At 44.3% G+C, this 20,089-nt stretch overlaps 1 protein-coding gene across 1 annotated transcript; it reads left to right on the top strand.

The window, feature by feature from the left end:
* Window positions 1-17,758: 17,758 nt before the first annotated feature.
* Window positions 17,759-18,667, top strand: LOC121848539 (probable G-protein coupled receptor 139). Its single transcript, XM_042333109.1, has one exon. The coding sequence runs from the start codon at window positions 17,759-17,761 to the stop codon at window positions 18,665-18,667; it is 909 nt and encodes a 302-aa protein (XP_042189043.1).
* The last annotated feature ends 1,422 nt before the right edge of the window (window positions 18,668-20,089 follow it).

The raw sequence follows: 20,089 nt of genomic DNA, 5'->3' as shown, positions 1-20,089 counted from the left end.
GCGCTGCACAGTTGGGTCAGGACCCGAGCAGGGGGGAAATGGTCAGGGTGAGGGGAGGGAAGGGAGGGAGCAAGGAGGGGGGAAATGGTCAGGGGGAGGGAAGGGAGGGAGCGAGGAGGGGGGAAATGGTCAGGGTGAGGGGAGGGAAGGGAGGGAGCGAGGAGGGGGAAGAGAGTCGAGAGGGGAGCTGAAGGCACAGTTGAAAGCAAACATTTTATCAGAGTGCTTGTTATTACGGTTTTATTGAAGGCTTCATCTCAGCTGCACAATGTGGGCACTGTCTGGCAGAGCTTAAATCATTTTGCTGATCATTGCAATGGCTTCTCTCCTAAAAGCATTTCAATTCAATTGCTCAATTTGTTATTTTAAAGCAGTTTGATTCATGAAATTATTCTCTCCCCTTCCCTCCACTCACACCTCAAGTCTTTTTATGTAGCAAAGTTGAATGGATTCTTCAGCAACTGTGTATAATCATAGACTAGCAGTAAATCGTGGAGGCTGTAAAAAGCTGTGATGTCCTGCAAATTGCACTATGATTCTAGAGCACAGAGAACATGTATACAGTTAAATCCTGACAAATTTTACACTGGTTTTACCAAGACATTCATTCCTGGATCCTGTAGTGTCTACAATATCAAAACATCTTACAGTGCTTAACAGTAATTACTGCTTATGTAATGAGGGGTTGCCAGTGTAGTCTTCAATGTCAATGTTACAGTCTGAAACATATGTTGACCTGTAGTGTCACGTGCTGTATGACAGGGATCTATGGTGAACTACTTATGCGTTACTAATTGGGTGCGGCAAAAATTCTGAATTCAAACCTGAATGCCTTGGAATACACACAGGAACGCATCCAGGAGTGGGGTATTGCAACATTTTCAGCCACAAAAATACACAGTTAATCCGTTTTACAGTTTGTTTGCTTTTTTGGTCAGCCGGGTGTCTTGACACATATGGAAACCCATCCCCGCGCTTAAGAGTATCCAAACCAAGCTGCGATTTCCACTCATCCGACCTATACATGGAAATCTCAGAGATAGATTGTTGGAATGGAATGTGCACTCTCTCCCTGGTGGGATGCATCCTGTTTACTTAATTCCGGAAAGTATTAGGCGCAGGTTGGCAAGAGCCAAGGCTTTGGGACCGCAGAGTGTCTGTTAGGGTACTGCTAGAGTTTAACTAGCTAAAACCGCATAGCTTTCGATTCATATTGCTGTCAGGCAAGCTTTCCCGCTGTTTGTCCAACTAGGACAATCCTATCTGTTAGGCCTTTGGCTTGCAGGGTTAACAGGAGTTGAGTTGGATGACTGCTTGCCCCCGGTGACTGGTCTGCCCTACCAGATCCTGCTGGTGAGCCAGGCTGGCTGTGTTTTCATCAGCAGTGCCCTGAAATACTGCGGACTGCCACAGAGTACTGGCTCGATTCCAGTATTCCATTATCAGCATGTCTCCTTGGAGCCAGTTCAGCTCCAAGGAGACCCCACTTACCCAGTTTTACAGTAAATCTTGTGAAGCACTTTGAGACATCTCAACGACATGATAAGGCGCTATATCAAATGCAAGGATTGTAATATTAATGCTTTTCTGTCAGTGATCAAACAGAGTCCCACATGGTGTCCAGCTGTGAGTTGTGAGTTTATTAGCCTGGGCCAGATACAACAATAACAAAATTACATTTATAGAGTGCTTTTCACGTCGGGAGGATGTGAAACATTTTCTATTCCTGGGGGAGTAAAACCTGGTGAATACAATTTTAATTACACAACAAACTTGACCTACTTTCTGTTCACTCAGAGCAACCCAGCTTCAGAGTTAATACCTTCTCAGACAACCGCCCAAGTTCTTTTAATTCTAAAACGCATGTTGTCACTGCCCTCAGCAACACTTCCCCTCTCTTCATCCACTTCATCCACTTTTCTTTTCGAGACTCGTAGTTCAGCTTCAAATCTGCTCACAGCATTAGGACTTCACTGGTCAAAGGTACTATGGACATCCTCTTTATCTGTGTCTGGAGCTCACTGTCTTCCTCAAGCACTCTGGAATAGAGGGATGCACCCTGCTTACCTAATTCCTGAAAGTATTAGGCGCAGGTTGGAAAGAGTGTGCGTTAGGGTGCTGCTGGAATCTAACCACCTAAAACCACATTGCTTGCCATTGATATTGCTCTCCGGCAAGCTTTCCTGCTGTTTGTCCAGCTAGGACCACCCAATCCATTAGTGCTTTGGCTTGCAGAGTTAACAGGAGCTGAGCAGGATGACTCCCTGACCCCAGTGAATGGTCTGCCATTCCAGGTCTTGTCAGGCTGGTTGTGCTGTACATCAGCAGTGTCCTGGAATACTGTGGACACACCTGGCTCAGGAACCAGATGACTGAGTCCAGCACAGAGGGCTGGCTCGATTCTGACATTCCAAGCATGTCACCTTGGAGCCAGTTCAGCTCCAAGAAGATCCTGCTTACCTCCCCCGCAAGGAGACCCTGCTTACCTCCCTCGCAAGGAGACTGCTTACCGACCACTACCCCTCCCCAATGCCAACTTGAATGATCAATTAATCTCCTGAATTATTGGCCATCGTGAAAAACTCCCTCTTTGAAAATACACCAGAAGAACAGGCAAACAAGATCTCATCTGAAGTATGGCACCTCCAACAATGCAGTATCTCCCTAATACTGGATTGCTGTGTCTAGACCATAGGCTCAAATCCTGACATAGGTGCTAATAATAATAATGATCCTTGCATTTGGTATTTGCTTTTCATGACGGGAAGATGTACCAAAGTACTTCATAGAGTATAGTGTAAATTGCAGTGATTATTATTTGTGGGTGAATGCAGCAGCCAATTTGCACGCAGTAATGTCCGACAAACAGCAACGAGTGACTAATCCCAATTCTCTAATCTTTTCTCACATGTATTTATATCCTTCCACCTCAGATATTAATCCAGCTAATCATTGAGCAGATTCAACAGTCTTCCTGTTAGGAAGCATATGATATGAATGACTTAGGAAGGATGCCAACTCCTGTAGCTCAGTGGTTGGAGCACTCGCCTCGCAAGCAAGAGACCTGGGTTCGATTCCCAGCAGAGCGAAATGTTGGGCAAGTTTAGTTACTCCACACGCCTAATAATAATCCCTCCAAAACCAAAACCAATAATAAATTGGTCATTTCCAATCCACGACTGTTTGTGGGACATTGCTGTGCGCAATTAGCTGCCGCGTTCGCCCACAAATATACAGTCAATTCACTTTACAGTATATTCTGTGAAGCGCTTTGGGACGTCCTCCCGACGTGAAAAGCGCTATATCAAATGCAAGGATTATTATTATTATTATTATTACTCCACACGCCTGTTTACCTAGCGGTAAGTAGGAACTCAGTAGTTAGTTGATTGGCGGATCTCTTTTCCGGGGATAATATTCCCTCAAAAAAAACAATAATAATTTGGTCACTCAATCCATGACTGTTTGTGGGACACTGCTGAAGACCTTTCTTTTTGACCGCGCCTTTGGTCACCTTCCCCCTCCCCTCTGGCTCGGTCCCGGGATCCAAAACTGTAAAGCGCTCTGAGACACCGTGCGGCTATATAAATCCAAGTTGTTGTTGTTGTGCGCAATTGGCTGCCGTGTTTTGTCCACAAATATAGTCAATTCACTTTACACTATATTCTGTGAAGCGCTTTGAGATGTCTAGAAGACGTGAAAAGTGCTGTATCAAATGCAAGGATTATTATTATTTATTATTATTTTTAATATCAGACACCAAGCATGTCACCATGTGGAGAACTGGACTGTACGTCACATTGTACAATTTTGAAGCAGTTTGAAGACCAACACCCTGTGCTAAAATGCCTTTTGCAAAGGATGGCTTTGTTGGAACGACTTGTTCATTACCATGGATATTTAAGGTTTTTCATTACCTCTCTGCCGGGGTTGGGTGGAGAAGTCATACACTGGAATGTAGAGGAGTGACTGATTGCATTTTGAGCCAGAGTTGTAAACTTTTATAAAGAAGTCATAGGTTTGTACTTTTAATATGAACACAAAGGTGGGTAAACTGTTGAACTTGTTAGCAGAATATATAATCATGAGAAAACCCAGAGGCACTTTATTTTATTGGTTGATCAGCCAGTTATCTGACACATAAAGAAATCTATGTTTAAGAGTAACCAATCCAGACTGAGAATTCCACATCTGATGCAATCTATGCATGAAAATTTCTGAAATGCAATTGGCACTCTTTCCCTGGAGGGACTCACTCTGCTTACTTAATTCACAAAAATATTAGGTACATGTTGACGAGGGAGCGAAGGCTTTTGGATTGTACAGTGTTTGTATAGCGCCTTCACATAGAGTAACGTCTCAGAGCACATTACAGAGATGGTGGCAGAAACCAACAGAGGAGCAGAGAAGTGACCATAAGTGCGGTCAAAGAGGTAAATGTCTAAATGGCTTTTGTAGACAGATACAGAGGGAGCAAGACAGAGAGGTTATGGTAGGAAATTCCAAAGGGTGCGTTGTGTCTGTAGGCGCAACAACAACATCCTGGATTTATATAGCGCCCTCCATGCCGGACGGTGTCTCAGAGCGCTTCACAGTAACGGATCCCGGGGCCAAATCATGGGGAAGGGGAGGAAGGTGACCAAAGGCGCGGTTCAAAAGAAAGGACTTCAGCCGAGACCTGAAAATAGGAAGAGAGGGGGTGAGGGGAAGGGAGTGAGGAAGGGAGTTCCAGAGTCTCGGGGCGTAGTGGCTGAAGGCACGGATGCCGATGGTAGAGCGAAGGATTTGGGAGACAAGCAGGAGGCCAGACCCAGTAGAGCGAAGGCAATGGGTACTGTTGTGAGGAGAGAGGAGGTCAGAGAGGTAGGGGGCGGGTGCAGAGGAGTGGAGGGATTTGCAAACAAAAATGAGGATCTTGAAGTCGATCCTCTCTGGGACAGGCAGCCAGTGCAGTCTGGCAAGGACTGGGGTAATCGGGGACTGGAGTTTGGTGCCAGTAAGAATGCGGGCATTAGAGTTTTGGATGACCTGGATTTTATGAATGGTAGTGGAGGGGAGACTGGTGAGGAGAGCTTTTGGAGTGAGGTATTGGCGGAGACAGGTGATGCGTCGGAGGTGGAAGAAAGCGGTGCTGGTGAGGGACTGGATGTGGGGGAGGAAGAATAATTGGGGGTTGAACCTGAAGCCTAGGTGCGTACAGGTTCGGAGAGTTTTAGGGGGAGGTCGGGGAGGTGGAGGAGGTGAGAGCCATGTGATTTTAGACGTTGGCTTCCATCTTGTCAATGTTCAGCTGAAGAAAATTCACGCTCATCCAGCTCCTGAGGTCTGACAGGCAGGCTGACAGAATATCAGGGGACTGGGGGTCGCAAAGTGAGGTGGAAAAATTGAGTTGGATGGCGCAGTTGGCAATGATGGGGCGGAGGCGACAAGAACATGCAGCAAGCCCGAGTTTAGCAAGCAGAGTGGCACGACTAGGGTTGTAAGACTGGAGAAGATGAGAAACATAGAGAGGTGCAAGGGGATGAAAGGATTTATAGGTAAAGGTGAGAATGTTACAATTGATTTTAGTCAGACACTGGATGTGAGGGAGGATTCAGAAAAAAGATCTTAAACCTGTTAATCACACGCTGCGTAAAGATAACCTTTCTTGTATCTGATCTAAAATTGCCTTTCACAGCCTTGAACCTGTACCCACTTGTCCTGCCACTTTTGTGTGTTAGAAAGTAGCATTATATTAGATATTTCTATATCCTATATTACAATCCAGTACACCCCCAACACTTCATTGGAGTATCAGCTTAGACAACGACAACAACAACCTGCATTTATATAGCACCCCTCACACAGAGAAGCATCCCACATAGTGCCAGAACACAATACCGAGACGGGAGGAGGGGAAGGTGACCGTATGCACAGTTGAAGAGGAAGGTCTTCAGGCACGATCTGAAGTTGGGGAAGGAAGGGGCAAGGTGGAGGGACAGAGGAAGAGTGTTCCAAAGTTTCGGGGCAAAGTAAGCAGGTCAGGGAGGTAGGGAGGTGCCAGGACATAAAGGGATTTAAAAAACAGAAGTTCCAAGCCCCAAGCATTGGAAAGTTTGCCAGACAGAAAACTATGCAGCTAATCTCCAGTAGTACTTCACCACACACTCTGGGATTCCCAGCCCTTAGCATTTACCAACCTGTGACCTGTGTGTCAGCTTTGCTCAGTTGGTAGCAATCTCGCTTCCAAGTGTGAAGGTTGTGGGTTCAAGCCGCATGTTGGAACTCATATAGTCTAAGCTGACACTTCAGTGCAATGCTGGGGATGTGCTGGATTGGAGATCCCATCCTTTGAATGAGATGTCAAATCAAGGTCCTGTATACCTGTTCGAGTGGACGTTAAACATCGAATGACACTATTCAAAAAGAGAAGGTAATTTTTACCTGTACCCTGGCCAACATTCCCCCAAATAAAAATGGTCATTCATTCCATGACTGTTTGTGGAGCATTGCATTAATACTCACCAGAATTAAATACGCAAGGTACTGTGTGCATTCTATTCCAGACACAGGTCCATGTGTAAGTGACATGCCATTATGGAATTCCCAATCTGGGTTAGATACTCTTTAGGATGATGGTGGTTTGTACATGTGTCAGACACCCAGCTGATGAAAAAAGATGCTTAGACCTGATGGTGATCTGATTGAGATGTTTAAAGTATTGAAGGGAATTAGCAAACTAGAGATTTGGACAACTCTTCTCTCTAGTGATGGGATCACAAAGGGAAAGTATATAATTTTTAAATTAAAATGATGATTTACAGAAGTAAGATCAGAATTTATTTATTTCTTCATTCAGAGCATTCAGAAAATGTGGCATGGTCTGCCTCAGAAGGCAGGGGAGGACAAATCAATTCAGATGTTTGAAAGGAAGCCAAATAGATACTTTAGAAGTTAGGGTATTAAGTGGTATGGAAAACTTTGTCACAGTGGCATTAAAAGATCTGCTATGCATCGATAGAACAGGCTTGATGATCTAATTGACCTTTTCATGTTCCTATATTCCCCTAGGATAGGTAAACTGTACCCCATGGTATAGTTAGGAAGACATGGCAGGAGATTTGTATAGCATTGATAGACATTATGAGGAAATCAATCATTATTTTTGAGGTTGCAATAGACTGAAAACAAGAAAGTAGTTTCTGTATTCAAGAATTCTGGAAGAGCAGATGACATAACATAGCTGACAGGCATAGCTGACATCCATAGACCCATTAGATTTTCCTTAATAATTGGAAAACTATGGAATAAATCATTAGAAACAAATTGGGTAAAATACTGGCTTGAAAATAACACAATAAATGACAGCAAGCATAGATTCAGTGGATACCTTGTCTGACAGCCGCACAGGTTATTTTACGGTGGTGACAACTGGATTTAATGGTGAGAAGCAAGGCATATGATTTCACAATCTTCCCTGAATATAGCTGAATTTTTTACATTTATTATTATGTCCCTTTCCACTTCTCTCTTGGATTCATTTTAAAACTCCTTCTGTATATCCTGGTACTCATTCACTGTCCCTACAAATTTTGAAGATTTTTTTTCAATCTCATGTTGAATCCAACCCAAGTATGATTGGGTATGCTTTAATTCGGTACAAACTGGCCTCCTATTTGGATCAGCAATAGAGAATGAAACATGTCCCTGGAATGGTGTGGCAGGGGATGCTATTCCAAGATTAGGTTTGAGGCACCTTTTCAGAAGGGCAGAGTAGAAGGGGTTTTGCTCTGTATTTAACTGTTCTACATTTGATAGATTTAAAACTAAATATTTTGAAAAATGAATCAATAAAATCTCGAGCAGCAAATATTTTTCTCCTCATATATAAGAGCAGAATAATAAAATAAGTGATCGCCTTTATTATTTTTTTCAGCACACAGTTTGCAGTGTGTGTTCCTGGAGACTGTTGCACACAAATGGAAAGTATTGTATTCTATCAAATGTAATTATATTGCATTGCGTTTATTAAAGATTAACCGAAGGTTAGACTAAGCCCGCAGGACTCAAATGCATTACAAAAATTACTGGGACCATATGTTTCTACAGTATTCAACTTTGTCATAAACTATGTTTTAACTGTTTCAAGCCATTTTGAAATTTTTTTGTTTCCTTTCCTGTTCTCCTCCATCAAGTGAGGTACAGACCATGAGTTTTGACAACTGTTTGGTACCTCACCTAAGCACCTGTTCTTCGTGTGAACCTACACTGTATTCAGTAGACCTGGCAGTCAGGCTCAGCTCTATCCTCACCCAATTTCCATACACATGGAACTTCCAGCAAAGTCACTGGATAGGCATCTGCAGCAGCAGAAACCTAGTCTGATTTTGTCCCCCATTAGCCAAACACACTGTAGTCAGTTCCAGTGCCCCAACTGATATCCCAGATTAAATCAGTTTCCAGCACAAAGTCAAAATCAAATTTATGACTTTTACAGAATGAGATCAATTAAAAATGAAGTAAATGCTTTAATTGAGGTAGATTCAACCATTCACTTGCACTAGGCTTACCCAACAATGAGATGAGTAACAAATTAATTTGAATATGAAATAAATTTGGATGAGGAGGAAACATATGCCAGAATACACAATTAATCCTTGAATTCGATAGAGCCTTATCACGTCGTTGAGACATCTCAAAGCACTTCACAAAATATACTGTAAAGTGGATTGACTGTGTATTTTGTGGGCAAAACAGGGCCCACAAGACTTTTATGAGGAGTTGACAGTCCAAATTGACTGCGAGAAGCCATATGAGGTAGTAAATAGAGACTTCCAAAAGGCATTTGACAAAGTACTTCATGAAAGACTCTTTCAACATTGTGGTCACTGAGTATCAACAGCAAGGCATGGACATAGATTCAGAATTGTCCGAAAGGAAGGAAGCAGAGAGTGTTTGTAAGGGAAGCCAGGTCAACATGGGGAAAGGTATAAAGCATGGTGTCTCAAGGATCTGATGTGGGACCCCTCCTGTTCCTCGTATATATACTGATGACCTCGACTCACAGACCCAGTGTAAGTTAGTGACATTTGCAGATGACACCAAATTGGGGGCAATTGTAGAATCAGAGGAGACAGCAAAGGTTTTACAAAGAGAGCTTGTTAAGATATGAATATGCGCTGATGACTGCCAAATGAAGCTCAATTATAAAGAAATGTTAAGGTACTGCATATGGGAAGTAAGAATAGGAAATACCTATTCTCCATGGATGGGCTAGTACCTATGAAAGGGGAAATTGAAAGAGATGTAGTGGTGTTTGTTGACTCATTGCTTATGTCAAAACAAAGTGAGGCAAAATTAAGCAAGGCAAACAGAATGCTGGGCTATATTGCTGAATCAGCTGAGTTCAGATCCCCAGAGTTCATACTCATATAGCGCCCTGGGTCAGGCTGGAGCTGGTCATGGTGACATAAAGGTGCAGCCCAGGCTAGAGAGCTGATGCAGAGGAGGAAAACAAGGATACTTTACAGTATATCCTGTGACTCCCTTTGAGATGTTCCATGACCAGATAAGGCACTATACCAAATGCAAGCATTATTATTATCTTCCGGGAATGAAAGAAGTCATCCAAGTCAGCAATGAGTCATCAGGTTCTTTCAGTAATTCGCCTTTAAAGCTGGAGCAAATCCAGAAGTAAAAGATAAAAGTAACTCTAGACATGAATTTAATAATAACAACACCACCAAAGTTACATTTGTAAAGCGCCTTTCAGTCGGGAGGCAGTCCCAAGGCGATGAACAGTTGAGGATCAGGACCCGAGCGTGGGGGGCAGGGTTGGGGTTGGAGTTCCAAAGGGTGGGGGCAAAGAGGCTGAAAGCCCAGCCGCCAATGGTAAGACGGGTCGGGCGGGGGAAGTGGAGCAGGCCGGAGCCGGACAGGTTGATAGGGGGTCAGCAAGGAGAGAGTTTCGTAATCGAGCCTTGAGGTGACAAATGCGTGTATGAGGATTTCGGAGGCCTGAGGGGTGAGGCAGTGGTGAAGTCAGACAACGTTGCGGAGGTAGGGGAGGCAGAGCGGGTCATGGCACGGATATGCGGAAGAAAGGACAGTTGAAGGTTGAACAAGACGCCCAGGTTCCTGACTGGCTTGGTGAGGTGGAGTGTGCATCCGTGGATGCTGCCAGTGCCTGAGGTGCAGAAGAGTTGGCACAAGCCAATCAGGAGGGCGTTGGTCTTGCTGATATTCAGCTGTAGAAAGTTGGCTCTCATCCAGGACTTGATGTCTGACAATAAGGGCTCTGTTGAAGGAAATTGCGATATGATGAAGATATTCCCTGCTGCAGGTGGAGTAATAACAATAATGATGGTTGTATTTGATATAATGCCTATAACACCAAAAAGTACTTCTCAGGTAATTGCTGTGTGATGGATTGTGTATTTGTAAGGAAATGCAGCCAATTTGCACACAGCAGTCTTCCATAAACACCCAGGACAATTTATGATCAATGACCAATTTATTTTTCCTCATACACGTAGCTTGTTATGTCCCCAGGCATCATGCAGATACATATTTCCGTCGTCTTCTTCTGCTTGCTAGGTGTTACCCTGGCTCATTTGGTAACACACTCACCTTTAAAAATAATAATAATAACATACTTACATTTAATATAGCGCCTTATCACATAATTAAGATTTACTGTATATTTTGTGGGCAAAATGCGGCAGCAGTTTCCCACAAAAAGTCGTGGATTGAGTGGCCAAATTTTTGGGGGAGGTATTATTACCCCCGGAGAGCAATCCGTGAATCGACTAACAATCGGGTTCTACTTACAACTAGGTAAATAAAGGCATGTGAAGTACAACAACAAAATTACATTTGTATTTTGTAAGGAAACTTGCCTATGGTTTTGCTCTGCCCAGGAATCAAAATTACATATTAATTTGTTATTATTACGATTTACACTTGGACTAACAGATTACTGTAGTGTAACTCAGAGCTATCTGATAATTTCTCTGAAAGCCAGCTTCACTCTTCAATTTTAAATGTAAGGTAAACTACGCAATACATAGTATCATAAAATCTAGCATAGAAACAAGAACTTTACATTTATAAAGCAGCTTTCACATTGGGAGAACATCCCAAAGATGCTGGATCATCCAAGGTTTGCCCCTGAGCTGGGGGTTGGAGCCGAGGGTGGTTGGGTTGGGGGTGTGGTGGGGTAAAGATGACAAAAGGGTTGGTCAAAAGCAAAGGTCTTGAGGTGGACCTTGAAGGAGGCATGGGAGGAGGAGGTGAATCGTAGAAACTCCAAGATGGAGTTCCAGAGAATGGGAGCAGATAGGCTGAAAGCCCGACCGCTGATGCTGGGGCGGTTAGTGTAGGTGACGTGAAGCAAGCTGATACGTCCCCCACACTTTGTCCTCCCTCCTTTCTCTACCTGTCCCTAGGACCTAAGCAATGACCGTCATCCCTTCTCTTCCACTCCCCCCCCACCCCCCTGTGCTGTCTCCCGTAGCCTGTGGGCTGATTCTGCCTCACTGATGGCTCACTCTGGGTCAATGCATGCGCGTTTTGGCTGCCACTACGTCCAAGCCACTCCCTCTGAAAATGTTCCTGCTCCTACCCCCCACATTCCGCTACCTCCATTCTACCCTTCTCTTCCATTGCCCTCCTCGCCTTCTCTCTCTCCTGGATCCCACTGTTACCTCCCTCTGCTCCAGACTGGGCATCCTCCGCTAGGCCCATCGTGGCTCCCGCCGTTGGTTATCCCAGAGCAGCCACCCCAACTGTCCCATCATTCACTCTCTCTGCACTAACCGCCTCCGAAAGACAAACACTCCTTCCCCCACCCTCACCATGCCCTCTCCAACTCTCCCCCTTCCTCAAACTATACAATCATCTCCCCCCACGACCCCACATCCTCTCTATGCCATTCTGTCCTCCATCCCTCCTACCACTAGCAAACCTACCCACATTTCCCTCCAAAATGTCCGCTCCCTCTCCAATAAAGCCGTTACTATCCATGACCTCATCCTGGATGAGCACGTAGATATTCTTGGGCTTACGGAAACCTGGCTCTCCCCCAGTGACCCTGTCCCCCTCGTTGAAGCCTCTCCTCCTGGCCACACTTTTCACCACATCCCCCGCCCTAACCAATGTGGCCCTCAACCAAATGAGGTGGCCCTCATTTCCCAAGCTTCCCTTGGTCTATATCCCTATTCCTCTGGCTGTTTCTCCTCCCTTGAGCACCTCACCCTCTACCATCCTCTCTCTCCACTCTCTCCCTCAAAATTCTCCTAATTTACCGCCCCCCCACAAACCTCCTGGCTGCTTCCTCATTGATATTTCTTCTCTCCTCTCATCCCTGTCTCTCTGCACTGAACACCTGCTCATAATGAACAATTTCAACCTCCACCTAAACTCCCCTTGCACCACCTCCTCAGATTTCACTGCCCTCCTCTCCTCCCTAAACCTCACTCTCCACATCAACTTGTTGACCCATAACCATGGCCACCCCCTCGACCGTATCATCACACACGGCCTTGACATTTCCAACCTGTCCATCACAGACAAGGGGAAACTTCCACATCTCCCTCTCCTTCCGCACCCCAATCCCCACTTTTAAACTCTCCGCCCCACCCAGACTCACCGAACCAGTGCACAATCTTGGCATCCAGTTCGACCCCCATCTGCCGCCCACACACTGACCCGGACCAAACTCTATACTCACATCTCACAGTTCTGGTCAGGCTCCACTGGCTCCCCATCACAGAACAGATCAACTTCAAGATCCTCACACTAGTGTTCAAATCCATTCACTCCCTGGCACCTCCCTACCTCTCCAACCTCCTCACTTCCCAATTCACCACCTGGCACCTCCGCTCGCCTGGCACCAGCCTCCTGCATGTCACTCGCACCCTCAGCACTACGCCCCAAATTTTGGAACACTCTCCTTCAATCCCTCCGCCTTGCCCCCTCTCTCCACGTTTTGCCTCTTAAAACCTTCCTTTTCAACCGTGTTTACAGTGACCTTCCCCCACCGCCCCAGCTCGGAGCCAGGCTCCGCCACTATTAAGTGCTCTGAAACGTTACCCAGTGTGAAGGGTGCTATATAAGTGCAAGTTGTTGCTGTTGTTGACACCCGCTGAGCGGGGGGCAACATCCATCAAGTCTGTGTTGGTATTATTTTTCCACAAGAGTCAACAAGCATTGTTTAGCCAGTACTTTTATTCACTCCCTATGCTTTTCAATAGAATGTAAAGATAGTCTTTTGTCTCCAGGCTCTTAGCTTGTTATCTTTTATATAAATAATACTCGCCCTTCCCTGGTTCCTTCAGGCAAATTGGTTTATCCACTTGATTCACCTCATTATATTTTAGTTTATGCATGTGGATCCCTTGTTTCCTAAAATTTTGTCACTAGTCTTGACATTAATTACTTGTGAAGTGCTTTGAAACATTTTAATGTTGTAAGTTGTTCGAAAAGAACAAGTTCAGTCTCCTCCTCTCCTTAAAAAGTGTGGCTTGTTACATGCTGCAGGTTGTAGAGACTCAGGGATGCATATTCCCGCTAGTCAGTAAAGCCACCAACTCTCCAGATGTAAGTATAGAGTGGGAACTTTTTACTGACCAGAAGATTGTTGTTCTTTACCACTGTTTTTGTTTTATTGCTTAACCCGTTCGTACAGGGTACTGTATTTAATATGCTTTTTTCAAGACCTTAGATAATCAGTAGCCCTTAATAAGCAGCCCAGGGTGACTCGTGGCTTACCTCCTGCTCACCTCTGACCCTCAAGACACCCGCAGCTCCATGTTTCCCTATGTCTCCATTTAGAGCTCCCCAGCAACCTTGAAATTAATCCTAGTTTTCAACAGTACTTGAATCTTCTTAACTATATTCCTCTCTCGGTCCTATCGGAAATTGAATGGATCAATCAAGATCCTTACATTCATCTACAAATCACTTCGGGCCCTAGCACCTTCTACTCCTCCACCCGCCCGCTTTGCTCGCTTCTCCGATCTTCTGCGCATCCCCCGACCCTTCGACTTTACCAACGGCAGCTTTCAGCCACTACACCCTAAACCTCTAGATCTCCATGCCACAAACCCTCCTCCTTGCCCCCTCCTTACTCATTGGCAGATCTCACCCAAAGACTTTCCTCTTTGAGTGTGCCTACTATCACTTCTCCTCTCTGCCCAGCTCAGAATCATACTACTCCAATGTTCAGCACTACAAGAAACTACCCGAGGTGAAGAGTCCTATAGAAATCAAAGTTGTTGTAGTTGTCGTAAAAGTAGAAATGCTGGAAATTCTCAGTGGGTCAATCAGTATCCGAGAGAGAAATTTAGGTTAACCTTCTGGCTTTGCCAGATCTGGATTGCACCTGCAGCACTAACCTACCCTTTTCTCTCAGATGCTGATTGCCTCGTTGTGGATTTCCAACCTTTTCTGTAGTTGGTGTTTTGTTTGAGGGGTCGGTGGGAAGAGAGGGACATTTTCCAGCTTTTTAAATATTGTTGCAGAATTTGCACTGTTCTTCTGTATTGTAATTCTGTTCAGAGATCGAGGCGCTCGTATAAAATAACTGGAATTCAGCAATCACTTTGATGCCGTGGGTGGCACAGCCGCCTAATTCAGCCAGGCAGAGAGTACAAATATCACCAGGGTACCAGCCATAAAACTAAGTGCAGGGTCAGTACATCCAGAAGCACCAAACGCTCCTGATCTTATTCTATTACAGTAGCAACCATGACTGAGAGCTCATAGACTCATTGTATTTGACCTTGGGGTGGCACAGTCGTATAATTCAATCAGGCGTACTGTACAACTTTCACCAGAAATCCTGCCACAACTATGCAGAAGGTTAAAAGGTACAGACTCATCAAGCAGTCAGGACTAACCTCAGATACACAAGCAAATCTTGGGTTCTTGTGGTGCACATACCGGTTTAGTACAACCTACTATCAAATTTTAAATAAAATATTTATTGCCCATGAAGTGCTTATCTCAAGTGTTGCGCAACAGGTCCGAACTACGGTGTCGTTCAAAATATTTTACAAATTAATTGAAAAATCGTCCTTTTTTTTCCTTAATGCTTTTGGTTATGTGGGGGAAGACCACAAGGTTCACATTGATACTACTTTGCCTTTTGTCCGCCCTGTGTGTATGAGCTATAGTCGTATAGCTCATTCTTAAGAGGACAGCAAGCTTCACATCCAAGGCTTGTTAAGGCTTTTTAAGGCTTTATTTGGTGCTATTACAGTGACATCTGTGAATGGTTAGAATGTGCTACTTAATTAAGAATGACAACCTTGCATGCTCACAGGAAGTTACAAAATATCTGTTTTACGTTATCACCGGTTTTACTGAATTACTAGATAGTGAATGAACATTAATAATCAGAACAGTGGATTATCAGGAGCGATTACAAAGCAGAAATTTCCACCCTCTCAGGGTTCAGATGGTATTATCCTCTTATAGCCCTCTCATCTTATGTTTTTCCGGTGAGAAGCCAAGCTATCAATGGAGGAGAACCCAGGTTCACTGGGTTGAGGTATTTAATTTCATGCAGGAAAATAAGGGTTCTAGAATTTGCTTTATACCTTTGTATCACTGTCCCTGGGAACATGTGCCACTTTCTCTGGTAATTATGTCACTGTCAATAAACATCACCCAAGACCAGTAACATGTGCACCAATGTTCCTGGCATACATGTAGATGTGCGTCTAGGCTTGGGAACCCCAGAGTATGTGTTAGGGTATTGCTGGGGTCTAACCAGCTAAAACTGCATAGCTTGCTGTTGAAGCTTCCCACTGCATGTCCAGCTAGGACCACCCGACATTAGAGCTTCGGCTTGCAAGATTAACAGGAGCTGAGTGGAATGATTTCCTGCCCCCAGTGACTGATCTGCTCTTCCAGGTCCTGCCGATGAGCCAGGCAGGCTGTGCTGTCAGCAGTAGCGCCCTAGAATACTGTGGATTCACCAGGCTCAGGAACCGGACTACCAAGACCACCATAGAGAGGCTGGCTTGCTTCTGACATTTTGTTGCTAAACATGTCATCTTGGAGCCAGTTCAACTCCAAGACTCTGTTTACCTCCCGCCCACGGAGGATAGTTTTACTGTTCTGGAGAAACAGGTGATGGTTTCCACAGCAGCAGAGTAAATACGTGAAAATAACTTGAGGTTGTATTGTTTTCAGGTAATTGCTGTGAGAATGAAACACCTGGTTTAATTTCCAGGGAATAAAGCCACACATTGGACATGGCCCCCACTCTGTACAACAGATTTGCGACTGTGCAGAAAATATACTATCCTTCACTGTGTGCCATTGGAATACCAGGTAGGCTCCACGGCTTTTCATATTATACTCAGTATACACACAAGTTAAAGCTGATCTACAGAGATTTTTCATAGTAAAAGAGGAAGGCAGAGATGAGGTAGCAGTGATCTCTGGATAGATTTTGACAACAATAACAAATCGCATTGATATAGCTCCCTTCACTCAGGATAGAATATCAGAGCTGATTTAGGGGTCATTGATTTAGGAGTCTCATTTACAAGATTTCTTAATTTGATTCCTGAATAAGCAATACCAGTGGTGCAAATAATGGCATCTTCCAGGAACCGAAAGTGTCACACGTGTGCTCCGACCTGCTCAGCTTTCCCCCACCTCCGAAACATTGTCCACCTCTGCCACTACCTCTCCTCTAGGCCACAGAGACTCTCATTCATGTATTTATCACGTTCAAGCTGGAAAAATTAAAATATCTTGCCAGCTCTCTGCATGTCGAACTACACAAGCTTCATACTAACCACAGCTGTACAGTTTGTGTCCTTTCCCGCACCAGGCTCCATAAGCCTATCTACCCCACCTTCACTTGACTCCAGAGGCTCCCCAACCCCCAGGAGATTACGTTCAAGATCGTTGTTCTCACATTTAAATCACCCCACAGTCTCATCCCAAGCTACCTCTGTGACATCCTCAAAAACTACTAATCTACCTGCTCCGTTGGCTCAACATGTCTCAGCCTGCTACATGTGCTATGCCTTATCCACCCCACTATTAGGAGTGAGCTATCAGTATTCATGGACAAACCAAAATCTTAAGCAAGTTTCTTTACTCCACACAACTCTGTTTCCCCAGCAGCAAGTAGGAACAGGTTGTTAATCAATTGGCAGATCGCTTTCTGGGGTTAATAATAATCCCTTCAAAAATATAAAATAATAATAATAATGATTTGGTCACTCAATCCACGACTGTTTGTGCGCAATTGGCTGCCGTGTTTTACCCACAAAATATTTTTAAGCATTCCAAAAAACTACGCTGTGTGAGGGCCACCATATAAATGCAAGTTATTGTTGTTGTAAAAGCCAGCATGCATGGATATCGAGTGAGGAGAGGATTGGGCTCAAGCGTGATACACTTGATGCTCAGCAGCAACAAATAAGATGTGGGGATTAACTTACTGACCATGTTATAGGATTGAGTTCATGACAGAGTGAATTAGAAGTGGGAATGTAATGTACGCTGATTGCTAAAAATAGTGATCATAATACAGCTTTGGAAAAACACACTATCTTTTGTGGTCAGTAAAATATAACCATGTGACCTGTGAAAGGGTAAGCAAGATACAACCAGGCTTGAAGGGCTTGCTTCCCCTGTTTTCTAATGTTCATTCAGTCCTAACAAGTTCAGAATGAGATGACTAACATTCCTCTATCTCTGCTCCTCAGCCAATCTTTTTACAGTGTACACGATCCACCAAAGGAAATGTGGCATGTCCAAGATTGCAAGACTGTACCTGATTTCCCTGGCTATTGCAGACACCTTGTGTTTGTTCTGGGGTGGGCTGATTGACCTAAGTTTGGTGTGGCTAGACCCAAACCCTTTCTGGAACAGTCCCCCGTGGTGCGGTCTGGTTACAGTCCTGGAATATGGCTCATTGTTCAGTTCCATTTGGATTGTAATTGTTTTCACCATGGAGCGCTACCTGGTGTTGCGGAGTACCCAAGCCAGACAACACTGCTCCCAGACCAAGGTGACTGTCCGAATCATCCTATGTGTGATCCTGGTCTCGCATCTGATCGCAGTTCCTGCATATTGGATCAACAGCGCTCAGAAGCATAACTTGACTGTTCGCAATGAAACACTACTTCTCTGTGTCTATAATGACAGCTTCTATTCCACTGCAGTCGTTTGGTTCCACACCTTCATCTCAGGCGGGATACCCTTCATCCTCATTATCCTCTTCAACTCCCTGATCTGCCAGCAGCTCTATGCGACCACCAGGATGTTCACCAAGGAGCAGAGGAGGACCATGAGCGGCATCACTGCCCGCAGCCTGGTTAAGAAGTCGGTAATTATCCTCTTCACCGTTTCCTTCACCTTCGTCTTCCTCGCCCTGCCACGCTTTGTGACCTACTGTATCCTGAGAACAGTGTATAACACACCAAAGCATGACCGCAATGACTACACCCAGCTCATCAACTTGTTTGCAGACATCGGCATCATGCTACAGTGGCTGAACTCAGCCATCAATTTTGTGCTGTACTGTGTAGTCAGCAAGCGGTTCCGCCAAGAATTCCTAATGGTCTTAACCTTCAGGAGAAGGAATACCAGAAACTCCACAGAAGCTTCACACACAGGACTCAAACTCTACAGTGTTATGGGACAACCAGCGCATTAGCTTGAAGGCACAGTAACAATCTTCATACAAGTATTCCATCACTTGCTTTATGCTGTACAATATCTCAACTCCAGTGTATTGAGTTACAGAGATTACATTGGGGGTTATCGCTGACGGAAACCTTTCCACAATGTAAGAGAGTTTCCAGACCTCCCACGGTCTTCAGAGGAAAGCATAAGAGAGAGAGAGAAAGAGAGAGAGAGAAAGGGAGAAAAAGACACAGAGACAAGGTGCAAGAGTGAATGAAAGGAAGAAAATATATTTTAAAGATCTCAGTATTTTAGTTTGGACATATGGGAAGAGCAATGGAGCTTTAGAGCCGAGTCCTATCCATGGTACAACTCATTTGCTTAAACTCCTTGCATTATGAAAATTAATTGTAGATTTATTTTATGAGAGTAATGCTACAACTGTGCACATTAACCACCTCTATTTGTGTTTCTGCAAATGCATTCCTGTGTATGCTCGCTGACCGTTCACTGTGCTTCCATCGTTGTATAGGCCAAGGTTTTGTTGTGATATTCAATATCTTTCTCTCACACAAATTAACCAAAAGAGGTTCAGATGAAGGATATTCCTCAGCTCATTTGATCTCATCCTTCCAGAATACCTACGCTACTGTCTTCCCATGGCAGCATCAGTTGTTTCTTGAATGAGTTCAGCATTCTGATCTCAACTATATAACTTGTAACCCATTCCAGCTATGAATTACCCTCTGGCTGAACTTCCTGGTGTCTATCCTGAAATTGCCCTTTGTAACTCCGAGCCTTCTTATTACTGCTGCATTGGTAATGAAGTACATGTGCTTCCTATATTTACTTCCTATGTGTAGTGCCTTACATTTCTTTGTATTAAATTTCATTGCCAGTCATCAGCCCATGTGCATATCCTATCTAGCTCTCTGTGTAAGATCTTCCCTGCTTAGTCTGATTTCACAGTTCCTACCAACTTGGTGTCATCTGCAAATTGAACTATCTTACACTGAGTCTGCAAATCCAAGTCGTCAATGTAGGCATGGAATAGAAGGGGGTCCCAGTATACAGACCCCTGAGGCACTCAACTTAATACTTCCTTCCATTATAAAAATAATAATTCTTGCATTTGTTATAGTGCTTTTCACATCTTCTAGACGTCTCAAAGCACTGCACAGAATATACTGTAAAGAGAATTGATTGTATATTTGTGGGCGAAACACGGCAGCCAATTGTGCACAGCAGTGTCCCACAAACAGTCGTGGATTGAAGTGACCAACTTATTATTGTTTTTTTTCTTGAGGGATTATTATCATTCGTGTGGAGTAAGGAAACTTGTCCAAGGTTTGTCCTGCCTGGAATCGAACCCAGGTTTCTCCCTTTCGAGGCAAGTGCTCTTTCCATTGTGTCTTAGCTCCCTCAATAAATAACTACCCTCTGCTTCTTTCCC

This window comes from Callorhinchus milii, unplaced genomic scaffold, assembly GCF_018977255.1.
Source record: "Callorhinchus milii isolate IMCB2004 unplaced genomic scaffold, IMCB_Cmil_1.0 Scaffold3, whole genome shotgun sequence".
Taxonomy (NCBI): domain Eukaryota; kingdom Metazoa; phylum Chordata; class Chondrichthyes; order Chimaeriformes; family Callorhinchidae; genus Callorhinchus; species Callorhinchus milii.
This window is presented reverse-complemented; position numbering and strand designations above follow the sequence as displayed.

Coding starts and splice junctions, on each gene's coding strand:
- LOC121848539 (XM_042333109.1), top strand. CDS start 17,759: ATGTCCAAGATTGCAAGACTGTACCTGATTTCCCTGGCTATTGCAGAC.